This window comes from Eptatretus burgeri, chromosome 4 (genome assembly GCF_056783735.1).
Source record: "Eptatretus burgeri isolate ZD-2024b chromosome 4, Ebu_testis_v1, whole genome shotgun sequence".
Classification (NCBI taxonomy): domain Eukaryota; kingdom Metazoa; phylum Chordata; class Myxini; order Myxiniformes; family Myxinidae; genus Eptatretus; species Eptatretus burgeri.
Genome location: NC_140964.1, coordinates 133,857,861 through 133,870,731, shown reverse-complemented (window position 1 = coordinate 133,870,731; position 12,871 = coordinate 133,857,861). Strand labels below are relative to the sequence as shown.

The 12,871-nt window shown below is 41.5% G+C and overlaps 1 protein-coding gene across 1 annotated transcript in view; it reads left to right on the top strand.

The window, feature by feature from the left end:
- LOC147029162 (uncharacterized) overlaps nucleotides 1–12,871 on the top strand; it is a 341,518-nt gene that overhangs the window by 315,617 nt on the left and 13,030 nt on the right. Inside the window, exons 29-32 of the mRNA XM_085880090.1 lie at nucleotides 8,480–8,608; nucleotides 8,716–8,844; nucleotides 12,159–12,287; nucleotides 12,602–12,730. Coding sequence (XP_085736216.1) covers nucleotides 8,480–8,608; nucleotides 8,716–8,844; nucleotides 12,159–12,287; nucleotides 12,602–12,730 — 516 coding nt within the window. The remainder of the gene's footprint in view (nucleotides 1–8,479; nucleotides 8,609–8,715; nucleotides 8,845–12,158; nucleotides 12,288–12,601; nucleotides 12,731–12,871) is intronic.

Sequence of the window (12,871 nt, the reverse complement as noted above, 5' to 3'; positions counted from 1 at the left end):
ACTGAAATGTAAGCAGTTCAAGTCCAGTGAATAACTTAAATGGTACAAAGCTGAGCGGTAAGCTGCCAGAGGTTTACAAAAAAAGTTTAGGTTACCAAAAACTGAAAAATAATGTAAATTTCAGAGTTGTTTAAAAAAGGCCCTTTTCAGGGAACAAGTATTGGGTTAGCAACTGCAGCTGTTCTGCAGCAATGGAAGTAAATTAATCCTTGAAAGTTGGTGCAAATGATTCCTACAGGTGTCCCAACTTTTGTTGATTAGTTACAAACCCTCTGTTTGTATAAAAGCAGTGTAGGAACAGACTGTGTTGCTGCACCCTCTGAAGCATTATTTGGACAATATTGCACTGCAAGAAGTAGTATATTGCTATCATAATGGCGAGAAAAAGACAATTAACAAAGGAAGACAGACAGACCATTATTACCCTTTAAAGTGTAGGTCTTTCCTTTGGAGAAATTGCAAAGAAGCCAAGGTGTCAGTGAGTACAGTTTCTTACACCATCAAAAGGCACAAGAAGCAAACCCCAACATATTACTAATCAACATTCTCGATGGTGATGAAAGTGATAAGAAAATAAGCTATTTTGAAATACGAACAAAATTTTATTTTTAACACAAAAATATAATACATGAATCAGCCAATGATTTCACCAATATTTTATTTTAAAGGCAAAAGTGTCTAGAAATCAGTAAGACATTTCACCAAGAAAATTTTATTTTAAACAAAAATATAACACACAAATAGGTCCGAGAAAAATCATCTCGTTGATTTGTAGATACTTTTCTGCTTAAAATAAAATCTTCTGAGTGATCAGAAAGAGATTTTACCAATAAAATTTTATTTTAAACACAGAAGTATAATATATAAATCAGCAAGAGATTTCACAAAGATTTCATTTTAAACACAAAAGTTTCTATAAATCAGTAAGATTTCACTCAGATAATTTTATTTTAAACACAAAATTATATGTATATACATAATTATATATATATATATATATATATATATATATATATATATATATATATATACATATATATATATCGATATGTATATATATATATATATATATATATATATATATTTTTTCTTTTTTAGAATTTTTTTTCATATATATTTAAATATATACAGTGTGGGGCATTTATATCTGACACATTTGCAATCTTTCTAGCCAGAAGCAGTCTTGGCATAACTAATTCATGTTTTATTTGCTTTACAGATAATACTTGAAAGTTTTTTTTAATGATTGAGCACTTTAAATGCAATGAGCATTTTAATTTTTTTATTGTTTTTTTTGTTAAATGCAATGAGCATGCCAATTTCACAAACAGTCATCCTGACAGATGAGGCACACTTTGATTTGGCAGATTTATCTCCACCAGATTTCTTCCTATGGGGATTTCTGAAGGGCAAAGTTTATAAGGAACATCCAACATCAATCGATTAATTGAAGGTAAACATCACTGGAACCATCCGCTCTATTGATCAAGAGACATTACTTGCGGTAATGAACAATATGATGATCCAGTCGTGAATGCACGAATTTGAATGGGGGTCCATTACGTCTGATGTAATTTTTAAGAAATAAAGAATCAAAATTGATTTTAAAATCTTAAAATATGTGCCTATGTTGGATCGAAATTTTATTTTATTTGGTTTAGAAACAAAAACGTTATAAGGATAACAAACCGTGAGATATAAATTACCCACCCTGTATATATATATATATATATATATATATATATATATATATATATATATATATATATATATATATATATATATATATATATACATATATATACATATATATATATATATATATATATATATATATATATATATATATATATATATATATATATATATATATATATATATATATATATATATATATATATATATATATACACATATATATATATATACATATATGTATATATATATATATATATATATATATATATATATATATATATTGATACGGAAATGGCCCTTATTGGACGACTAAATATAGGATTAGCTCAGATCCCCCATTAAATGTATATTTAGCTAGGTTGTGTGGTAAAATGGACGTTACATGTTATCGGGAGGTGTAAGAGGCTGTATCATTGTTTGTGCGGTGGTGGTGGAACGAGAGCTCCTTCTTCTTCTTCTTCCCCATCCCGGACGAGGCCCCGCCCAGTCGGCTGAGAGGGTGTGGCAAAAAAGAGGAAGTGAAGCTAAGGGGAGGAGTTTGTCGGCTTCGCCGAGGGAGGTGTGCTCGTGTGTCGAAGGAGCAAACGAGAGAGAGAAAAGGAGTTCTCAGTTTGGAAAACAGTCGAGTTTTCGAGAGGGTGCTCATGTGTCGAAGGAGTGAACGAAAGAGAAACGAGAGAGAAAAGGAGTTCTCAGTTTGGAAAACGGTCGGGTTTTGGAGGCGCGCTCGTGGCTTGAAGCGAGTGAACGAAGGAGGCACATTGTTGGATCTGCCGGGAGAGATGCTGAACCTGCCTGCATGTCGAGGATTCTGCCGTGAGAGAGACGGCAGCCGGCTTTGAGAGGCGAGTGTGGAAAAGGAAAGAAAAGGTGATTCGACAGAGAGAGAAACTGAGAGGACGGAGTTGGGAAGTCGGGCTTCGAGGCGGGAAGGCAGGAGAGGAGACTACGGAGCCTCTGACGGTCCCTGCTCACACCAACGGCTCGACACGTTTGCCGATCCGCTTGCCGGAGCCCGGCACCTCGATTTAGGCCTTGTCTGGAGAACAGGCCAGGCTTGGATTTGTACACTGGACCTTGAAAGAAATCAGCTGAGGCCCATCGTCGACCTTACGCAGGGTCAGAGCGCGTGGAGACCGCGTGCGGTGCGGAAAGGAAAGAGTGCGTCGCCGCCATCTTTCCACGTGGCGCGTTCGAGCTGGGGCTCAAATCCGTGGACATCCGCCTGTTGCGAGCGACATTCGTGCTTTTGACACTGTCCTCTCGTCCATGAGACATCACCAAGTACTCTGTCTTGCATGCATGCTGTCTGTCTTTTTCTGCACGTGTTGTATAAGATGTATCTCGGTAGGGACCCCCTCGAAACCTGTAGTCCATGGTTCCCAAGTTAAGAAAGGGTTGAGGATTGTTAATAAAAACATTGTCGTGAATCTTGCTTGTGTTGTGTTCCCCGCTGTTCCTCAATAAATCTGGTTGGTTCGTATGAAGTTGACGCTATGGATTAATTTGTGTCTCGTCGAGGAGTGATCCGTTCGATTGGCATATAAAACCAAAAATGGTTACAGACTGGCAGAAAACGCTCGGCATCTGACACAACCAGTCTGTAACCAGGGTTCTATTTCCCCAACTGGTAAGGTACAAGGATTATGTTGGTATCGCGATTGAAGACGCGTGACCCGAGGCCTGTGCCGAGCCGGCCGGCGTTATAAACCACGGAGATGCCTGGAGTGGGTTGAGAATCCCTCCGTCACTGAATCCTTAACAATATATATATATATATATATATATATATATATATATATATATATATATATATATATATATATATATATATATATATATATATATATATTGTTAGGGCGCCGGTGCGTCGGCCTCCGACCGCTCTGACGGGGCCGCAAGTCCAGTTGGCCCGACCGATCGCCTGGAATATAGATCGCCTCCCGGATAAGTTCCTTGCAACGGGTCCATATACAAGAACCGAAATACGCCAATGGGCAGATCACGTGGGGTAGGGTCGATTGCCAATCTTCAATGTACCTAAATACCCACGTCATCCAACTACCGGGGTATTCCACCCTCGAAGGAACTTGTACGGAACAAACCGCAGAGGCGAGCCTGTCCTGTGCGCGATTCTGAGCGGCTTAATCGCCGAGAACCATCGGTCCAAATGTCCCCCTTTTATGGCAAACCAACGGCTTTCTAACTCCCAACACACGAAATGCTCAGTCAATGAAAGAATCAACGCGACCAGCTGAAAACATTAAACAATTGGGGTATTTATTCATAATAATGGGGAACAAGGGAAGCACGTAAGAGCAGAACTATACTGACCTTACGAAATGCGATGCAAGGATTTACAGCACATAAAGCTCTTCACAATTTCCTACTTATTAGACGTGCCCACGGACACACGTACGCACACACACACACACACACACACACACACACACACACACACACACACACACACACACCCCCAAGAAATGTTGGCAGAGGCCTTTAATAACGAGCTCCAGCTTGGAGGACAGGTGAGCTGAAACCCAGAGCCTATCTCGAACCTCTCCACCTCGTGTGGTCTTCAAGTTGTTCGGACCCGGGCTCTAGCGAGAGCGACCTGGATGCAATCGCCATGAGCCGCGATCCCTCCTGAGCTCCCGCGAATCCTCCCGTGCTTCTCAACACGTGCTGGTGAGACGAGGCGCCGATCCTTCCCGTCGATGCGTCGCTTCCCCGAGGAATCACCGCCAAGAAGAGGCCGATGGGTCGCACCAAGCCGGGAACCAAACGGAGAACAAAGAGCTCCACGAACCAAGAAGAAGAAGCCACCATTCGCAGCTCGAGCCGAGCAACCGGCTCAACTTTCTTCCAAAACAAAGGAGCTCTCCAAGAAGTCCACCGAGCCAAGCAGAAGCCGAAGGCCCACTGAACCACCAAAGCAAAAAGCCTCCAAAAAGCCTCCTCCTGAGCCAAGCCGCAGCGGAAGCTCACTGAGCCAGCCGAAGCAAAAAGCTTCCGAAGGCCTCAACCCTAACCCAAGCCAAACAGGACCCGAAGGTCTGCTGAGCGAATACTCTCTGCCGAAGCAAAAAGCTTACTCCTCATGAACAAAGAAAGGATCTCGTCCTTATCCTTCTCCGCCCCTCTCCCCCGCGCCCGGCGTGACTCATGCCCTCGTGATCCATCCCTGCTCAACCACGGGTGGGAACAAGTTGTTGACATCATGAATCACGGGACAGCAGGGTTCTTCTTCCTCTTCGCAGAATAGGGGGAGGGACATCTCCATTGTTTCGTTCCCTAACTATTAAATCGATCCGCAGCACATCTAATCGATTTCTGAACATCGATCTATAATTCCAGCAATGTGTGTGTATGTGTGTGTGTGTGTGTGTGTGTGTGTGTGTGTGTGTGTGTGTGTGTGTGTGTGTGTGTGTGTGTGTGTGTGTGTGTGTGTGTGTGTGTGTGTGTGTGTGTGTGTGTGTGTGTGTGTGTGTGTGTGTGTGTGTGTGTGACCGCTGTTTCTCGACAACCTCTGGTCCGATGTAATTGAAACTTGCCAGGTATATTGCTGGGGACCTGAGGATGTGCCTTTTCAAGGTTTGATATTAATCGGACAAGTGCTTCCCAAGTTATGGCCATTTATTTACCAAACAATGGCAAGACACGTTGTTGTGTGGGCGTGGCCGATGGGGAAGGGAAGCACAGCCCCGTTCCCCATTACGGGTTACAACGTACGGGCTTCCGGAGAGTGATGACTTCGTGTATTCCAATAATTTCTCGATTTCTTATGTGCATTTATAGATAAACACAATGGCCCAAGTTATGATCGTTTTCATATTAGACAGTGTATAAATTTCGGTAACATCAGAGTGCTGGAATGCTCCGAACCAGGAAGTAAATTTTTTTCTCTCCCTTCTCTTCTCTTTTTGTTTTTCCTTGCCACGACATTGCGAAAAGGTAAAATACGTTGGCGCTAATTGAATAATTGGGTATTAAAAATAAATTGCGAATAATCATAACTGCGAATAATATCGAACTTCCGGGTCACGCACGTGCGGGCACGTGAGAGCGAAGAAACGGCCTGTGTGGTTTATTTATTTATTTTTTATTATTATTTTTATTTTTTATTTTTTATTTTTTATTTTTTTTTACGGGCACGTACGAGTTTGTTTAAACAATGAAAGGTGAGCTATCTCGGGAACATGCACTTATTGACATAGCTGACTAAAGGAACCTGTATGTTGTGTGCAATCGAATTCCAAATTTGTAGCTATATATATATATATATATATATATATATATATATATATATATATATATATATATATATATATATATATATATATATATATATATATATATACTTATACATTCTACTTACATTTCTGATTTTCTGATTTTCTAGGATCTATTTGTATTTACTTTTGTTTTTAAAATACATTTTTCTTTGTGAAATCTCTTCCTGATTTATCGATATTTTTGTCTTTAAAATGAAATCTTCTGGGTAAAATCTCTTGCTGACTTATATATTATAATTTTGTGCTTAAAATGAAATTTTCTTGGTGAAATATCTTACTGATCAATTTGAAGTGATGTGCAATTTCGAACTTCTAAATGTACAATTAGAATGTGAATACGTCTCTAAAGTACGTCCATTTAGAATGTGAGAACGTGTATAGAGTATATACAATTAGAATGTGAGTTGCTTGATAAAATACGTACTATAAACCCCCATGAAACAAGTCGATCCAAGGTTATGCAATCTTTGATTGCTCGTTCTAGTTTCTTCTTACGCTTTGGGATTCGATTCCCCTTTCATTTCCTTTCATGAAAATTTGTCCCATTTCATTTCTCAGTTGTTGTATGCGTCTCTACTCTCTGTTTCCTTGCTGGTGTTTGTTTTCTGCATGTGGCGCCTTGTCTATATTATTTTTGGAGTGTTGTTTTGCTGTTACGTGTGTGTGTGTGTGTGTGTGTGTGTGTGTGTGTGTGTGTGTGTGTGTGTGTGTGTGTGTGTGTGTGTGTGTGTGTGTGTGTGTGTGTGTGTTTTGTGTATCACAAGAAGAAGAAGAAAAAGAATAAAGACGAAGAAGAATCAGCAAGATCTTGAGCTTTTACGGTTCCTTCTGTCATTGAATAATTTAAAAAATAGGACCGCCTGTCCTGAAGCTCACCTGGAACAGTAGCAACAGTCTCTCAAACCCCCCGCAGACCCCCTCAGACCCTGAATTGTTTTAATGCCATGAGCAAACTTTGGTACATCACAAGTGATGAAGGTTGCGGTCAAGTTTCACTGAAATTTTGTGTGCCATTCAGAGACGAGAGCAAATACCTATTTTGGTGGGTCAATAACTTGCCCGTAGACCCCCTTAATGACCACACATTTTGATACAGTCAATACACTTTGCTACATGATGGGTGATGAAGGTTGTGGTCAAGTTTAAATTGTATCCGTATTTTTGGAGAAGAGAACAAATACCTATTTTGGACGGGGGTGGGGGTCAAACCCCACCTCATAGACCCCCCTTAATGAGTGAGGATTTTGATGCGGTCGATCCACTTTGGTACGTTATGGGTAATGGAGCTTATGATCAAGTTTCATCAAAATTGTGCATGTAGTTTCGGAGAAGAGAGCAAATACCTATTTTTGGTGGTTATTCCCCACCCCTACCCCCCCCGTATACCCCCTCAATGAGTGCACATTTTGATGCCATCGATACATTTTGGTACATCATGGATGATGAAGGTTGTGGCCAAGTTTCGTCAAAAGCGTGTGTTTGGTTCAAGCGATAATGACTGAAGTGTTTGAGGACTGATTGACTCACTGACTCACTCACCTACAGACACAACTTGAGCGTATAAGCTCACCTGATTGAAATCCAGGTGAGCTAAAAATGGTACCTTTGCAAAGCCAATAATCGATTTTCTATTTCGGAAAGCTGATAAATGATTTTGTTGGAACGAAAATTTGTGTCCGTGTAATCGATAAAAAGCCTTCTTTCCAACGTTGAAGTAGTTGGAGCAAGAATTCATCCATCCATCGGGACCATACTCTGTTCAGAGCGTTGATGCTGCCTAAGTAGTCTCCTTGGCTATTGGGCACAATCCTGGACAGGTCACCACTCCGACACAGGATACCAGCAAGCTGGCACTCATTTTGTCGACCTCAGAAGGATGACAGGCAGCGTCAACCCCACCTGGTGTCAATTCAACAGCCGAGTGGGATTTGAACTCAGGATCCTAGAATCCCAAGCCCACCACCCTAACCATTAAGCCAACACCAGGCACAAAGCAAGAATGGAAGCTTAATATAGCAGTTCAACCTGCAGCATTTTATTCCACACAAGCAGAAACCTTTTAGGACACCGAAAGAGCATATAAAATTATATGTACTGTGCTAATATTTCACGAAGCAATGGAAAGATATTAGAAAAGTACATGGAAGGAGCGAACAAACACCACTGACAGCAGTAACAACAACTCCAGGTTATTGGAATTATTTTTTTCGTGTCTGTCACTTCATTTTGCATCCTCATTGAGACTCGTAGATAGACATGCGATGTGTACGTGTAGTGCAACATGCTGTCCTTTGATTAAACCCATCAGCGAAGAGAAGGGTCGGCACACCTCCGATATCTGAAAAAAAGATTTACAGATTAAAGAGGCAATGTGTCAATTCATGGCATTTCAACAGATATACGAGTCCGGCTCGTAGTTTGTTTTGTTTTCCTGGATGCTTGTTCCTGATGTGTTATTGATGCATCTGCCTTGTTCTACACAGTCTGTCCAGTGGGTCGTTACGGTGAGGCCTGTGCACGGGAGTGCGAGTGTGAGAATGGTGGGAGCTGTGAAAGTGCAACGGGCCAGTGTATCTGCCCACCGGGTTTTATCGGAGCCGATTGCAATGAGAGTAAGTTTGAAAGTGATTCTTACAAAATACGTTTTAGTTACATTTTTTTTTTTTTTACCTTTTAAGCATAACTCTGTTTCCTGCAATGCCCTCCTGCTCTCTCAAAGGATGCCCATCAGGCTGGTATGGCGTAGCATGCAAACATCCTTGCACTTGCGCAGAAGGAGCGACCTGTGATCCACATTCTGGGAACTGTCACTGCCTGCCAGGATATATGGGCCCTGACTGCAGACAAAGTTAGGCCAGCGCACATCTCATACACGTTACATCTCAAGCATATTACATCTCATCCATATGGTGTGTTCACTCAATCTTTCCTTCGGGTCATGTATCAACAACATCCTGTCTCAACCACATCATGTCTTGCTCGATCGCATCATGTTTGGATCACCTCACAGTGGAAAGTGGGGGGGGGGGGAGATCTTTTCTGGAGAAAATATGTAGAGGTGGCATGCTGAAGGACTTTGACAGATGAGTTCAGGAAAGGGATAGTAGTTTTGTGGGATTTGTTTGAGGGTGGGGGATTTGTTGAAGGTTAATTGGTCACGTTTGTGGGTTGGGTATGAGGCAGGTGCAGGTGACATTGGGAATGTGGTGACATTGGGGATGAAACTGCCGAAATCCAGAACCACTGTTCACCTCCTCTCATTTGTTCCTCTCTTTTACCGCCTGTAGAACCGACTTCTGCATTCTCTTCACTTTCATTCTTCCTTTCAGGTCTTCAAGACAGTTGCTCATCACCATCTCAGATCATCCTCAATCCAAAGCCATGATCATTTCTTCCCACTCCCCCCCCCCTTCACCCAGCCACAAGCCCATTTCCTTCCAGGTCTCCAGTTTTTCCCTCCTAAGAGTTTCCTTCTGTATCCGTCTTGTCCACCTCCTGCATCATCTCCTGCCCCTCATTCCTCCCCACACCAATCATTTGTCCAGGTGTCCCTCTATTTTGGCTTCAACTCTGCTTTCTCTCTCTCTCTCTCTCTCTCTCTCTCTCTCTCTCTCTCTCTCTCTCTCTCTCTCTCTCTCTCTCTCTCTCTCTCTCTCTCTCTCTCTCTCTCTCTCTCTCTCTTTCTCTCTTTCTCTCTTTCTCTCTTTCTCTCTTTCTCTCTTTCTCTCTTTCTCTCTTTCTCTCTTTCTCTCTTTCTCTCTTTCTCTCTTTCTCTCTTTCTCTCTTTCTCTCTTTCTCTCTTTCTCTCTTTCTCTCTTTCTCTCTTTCTCTCTTTCTCTCTTTCTCTCTTTCGTTCTCTCGTTCAGCAAGGAGATAAGGAGTGCTTTTAATGATGAGCAGAAGGTGTTTCTTGTCCCCCACCTCTCCGACAAGGCCGGAGACGGGGCCATTAATATGGGTGTCCGACCGACCGACCGATCATGCGTGCAAGTACTGTTGTGTATGTGATATTTCAAAAACCGTTCAGCATTTAGCTTTCATATTGCAGAAATGTATTCCTCATGATATTATCCGAACTTCTTCAGATCACGGCTGTGATTGGCTAAATTATGTTGCCATGGCAAGCACCCCGGTCGCACACCATTCAAGATTTAGCTTTCATATTACACAGATCTATTACTCGTGCCACCCAAAAGGCAGGGACCTGGAGTATGAACTCCTTGTTAGGGATAAAATAACCACACTAGGGTCGGACTTGTATCAGTCTATGGGTAAACAGAGACTGATTAAGAAAATAACTCACCAAGCCAGAAGAGAATATGAAAAAGGTACAGCAAAAGTGATTTGATGTAATAGCAAGGCATTCTATAAGTACATAGAGTGTAAAGAGCAGTGGAAGAGAAGTGTGTGCTTGTTGAGGAATATCACAGGGAGATTTGTTGGTGATGAAAGTGAATGGCAGCTTTCTTAAATACGGCAGTTATTTAACTTCAACATTTGCACAAGAAAGAACATATAGATATATATGTCAGAGGAGAAGGAAGCACATTGTCAAGGTCGGAGAGGAGGATGTGAAGAAGCAGCTTTGAAAATGAAGAGAAGATGGAAGCTCAGGCGTTGGGGCATGGGGGTGAGGAAGCAGACTCCGCAGTGCCAAGCAGCTTTAAGTAAAGCAAACAGGGTTTTCGGTTGGAGTCGTATGGGGATATATTACAAATCAAAAGGGGTAACATTAACACTGTACAGGAATATAGTAAACCATCATCGAGAATATTACGTTCAGTTTTGGTCACCACTTCTGAAAAAGGATACAGCTGCTGAAGAGAGGGTTCAGCATCGAACTACTGTATTGATTCCAGGACTAGGTAGACTCAGCTAAGCAGCAGTAGCTAAACGAGACAAATTTACACATTACAAAAGAGGCGATTAAGAGAGATGTTTAATGTTATATTAAATTGTTAAAACATCTGGTAGAGATGTTTAAGATGATGAAGGATATACAAGATCCGACAATAAAGTTCCAGGATTAAAGCAATATAAAATTTTGTTGGAAGCGTACCAATTGTGTTTCATGGTCTCCTTCAAGGTAATCTCCTTGGGAGTCTATACTTGCTTGCCAACATCGCTGCCATGCTTAAAAACACCCTTGGAAGCAGTTGTCTGGAGGCTATTTAGCTCATTGGTCACAGCTCCTATGATCTCTTCTATCGATGCAAAATGAATTCCTTCCATTGGAGTTTCGGACGTCGGTCAGATCGGCCCATCATTCTCACCCTTTTGACATTTTCGTCCGTTTTGGAAATCGATGGGTATTCCAACCGCGCGTCATCGTTCACGTCCATTCTCCCTTCCACAAACATCTTGGCCCACTCAAACACATGTGATCTTGACATTGCACCCTCTCCATACACCAGCTTCAACTTGTCAAAAATGTCTTGACACTTTTGTTTAGTTTTACCAAAAACTTGATGATGATTCTCTGTTCAATAAATTTGTTGTTCATCTTCGGAACATGATTGCAACACTTATACTTTCAAAAAAACTCCAGTAGGGCTACAAAAAAAACAACCGACTGAAACAACGGCGAACACAGTACTGACAGGAAGATTATGATGCACGTCCAATGATGAAACCCAAGGCGGTGCTGCCACCTGTCGAGAAAAAAAAACATCAGTCATGGAACTTTATTATCAGTCCACGTAGAAGGAATACGGGCAGAATCGAAAGTGATAGGACTTGGGGCCACAGCTTTAGAGTAAACGAGAGGATAATGATGATGACATTGAGGCAGTGGTGTTTCTCTCAGAGTAGTTAATGTTTGGAATAGTCTCCCTCGAAAGTTGGTGGTAACAGAGCCAGTTGGTGGTAATTGGTGGTGGTAACAGAGTGACATACATTAACAGAGTAGTTAATGTTTGTCACTCTGCGGACAAGCCATAATTATGTTCTTCCTCCTGCAAAAAGTTTTTTTCAGTATCCAACCCTTATACCTGCTTCTTGGAAGTGGCCATCGATAACTTTGTGGTCACTTAATTTAATTGCAAAGTTTTCACCATGACAAATCAACTGGGACTGTTTAACCAATTCCGATGAGAATCTTTTTCAGAGATTAAATATAGTGTTTTTTTTTAATACAATCAGCATCATGTTTGTGCTTTGCAGGTTGTTCTGAGGGCACTTTTGGCCCAGACTGTGAGCATAACTGCTCTTGCTCGAACAATGCTCGCTGTGATACTGCAAACGGGTCTTGTATCTGTAGCTTGGGCTGGACTGGTCCTTCCTGCGAGCTTGGTATGCTGTCAATTTTGAATTGCCAACACATTACCAGCAAATACATGTGAAGCATATCAATGGTACAAGTATGTGGAAATGAAGGATCCGACAGCTTTTGTCACAATAATATCACTCTTGGCTGGGACTTCAAGGTTCCAAGTAGTTTTATGAATCTTGCGTATGACTAACCTACCTGGTCTCTAACTGTTGTAGCAGCCTCAATGGACTACATTAACGATGTTCCTCCAAAAAGAGATCACATCTTCTTTCCCTGTTTAGCAGCATGCCAATTCTTCTGTATTTTTTTTCCCCTGTTATTATATTACGTGTAGAGTGTTCTGTTGGTACCTATGGACCGAACTGCTCAAAGTCCTGCAGTTGTGGTCACAATGCTACCTGTGACCGATTTACTGGCTGCTGCTTGTGTCCTCCTGGGTTCTACGGCCCCTCGTGTGAGCACGGTAAGATTTAATGCTGAGCCAATGACTACACGCACACGGCATGACACAACATTTAATTCCAATTGAGATTGGATAAAGGTAAGGACAATTATTTCCTGCAAAAATCAACTGGTGTTGAACGACACTCGATGAACACCATTT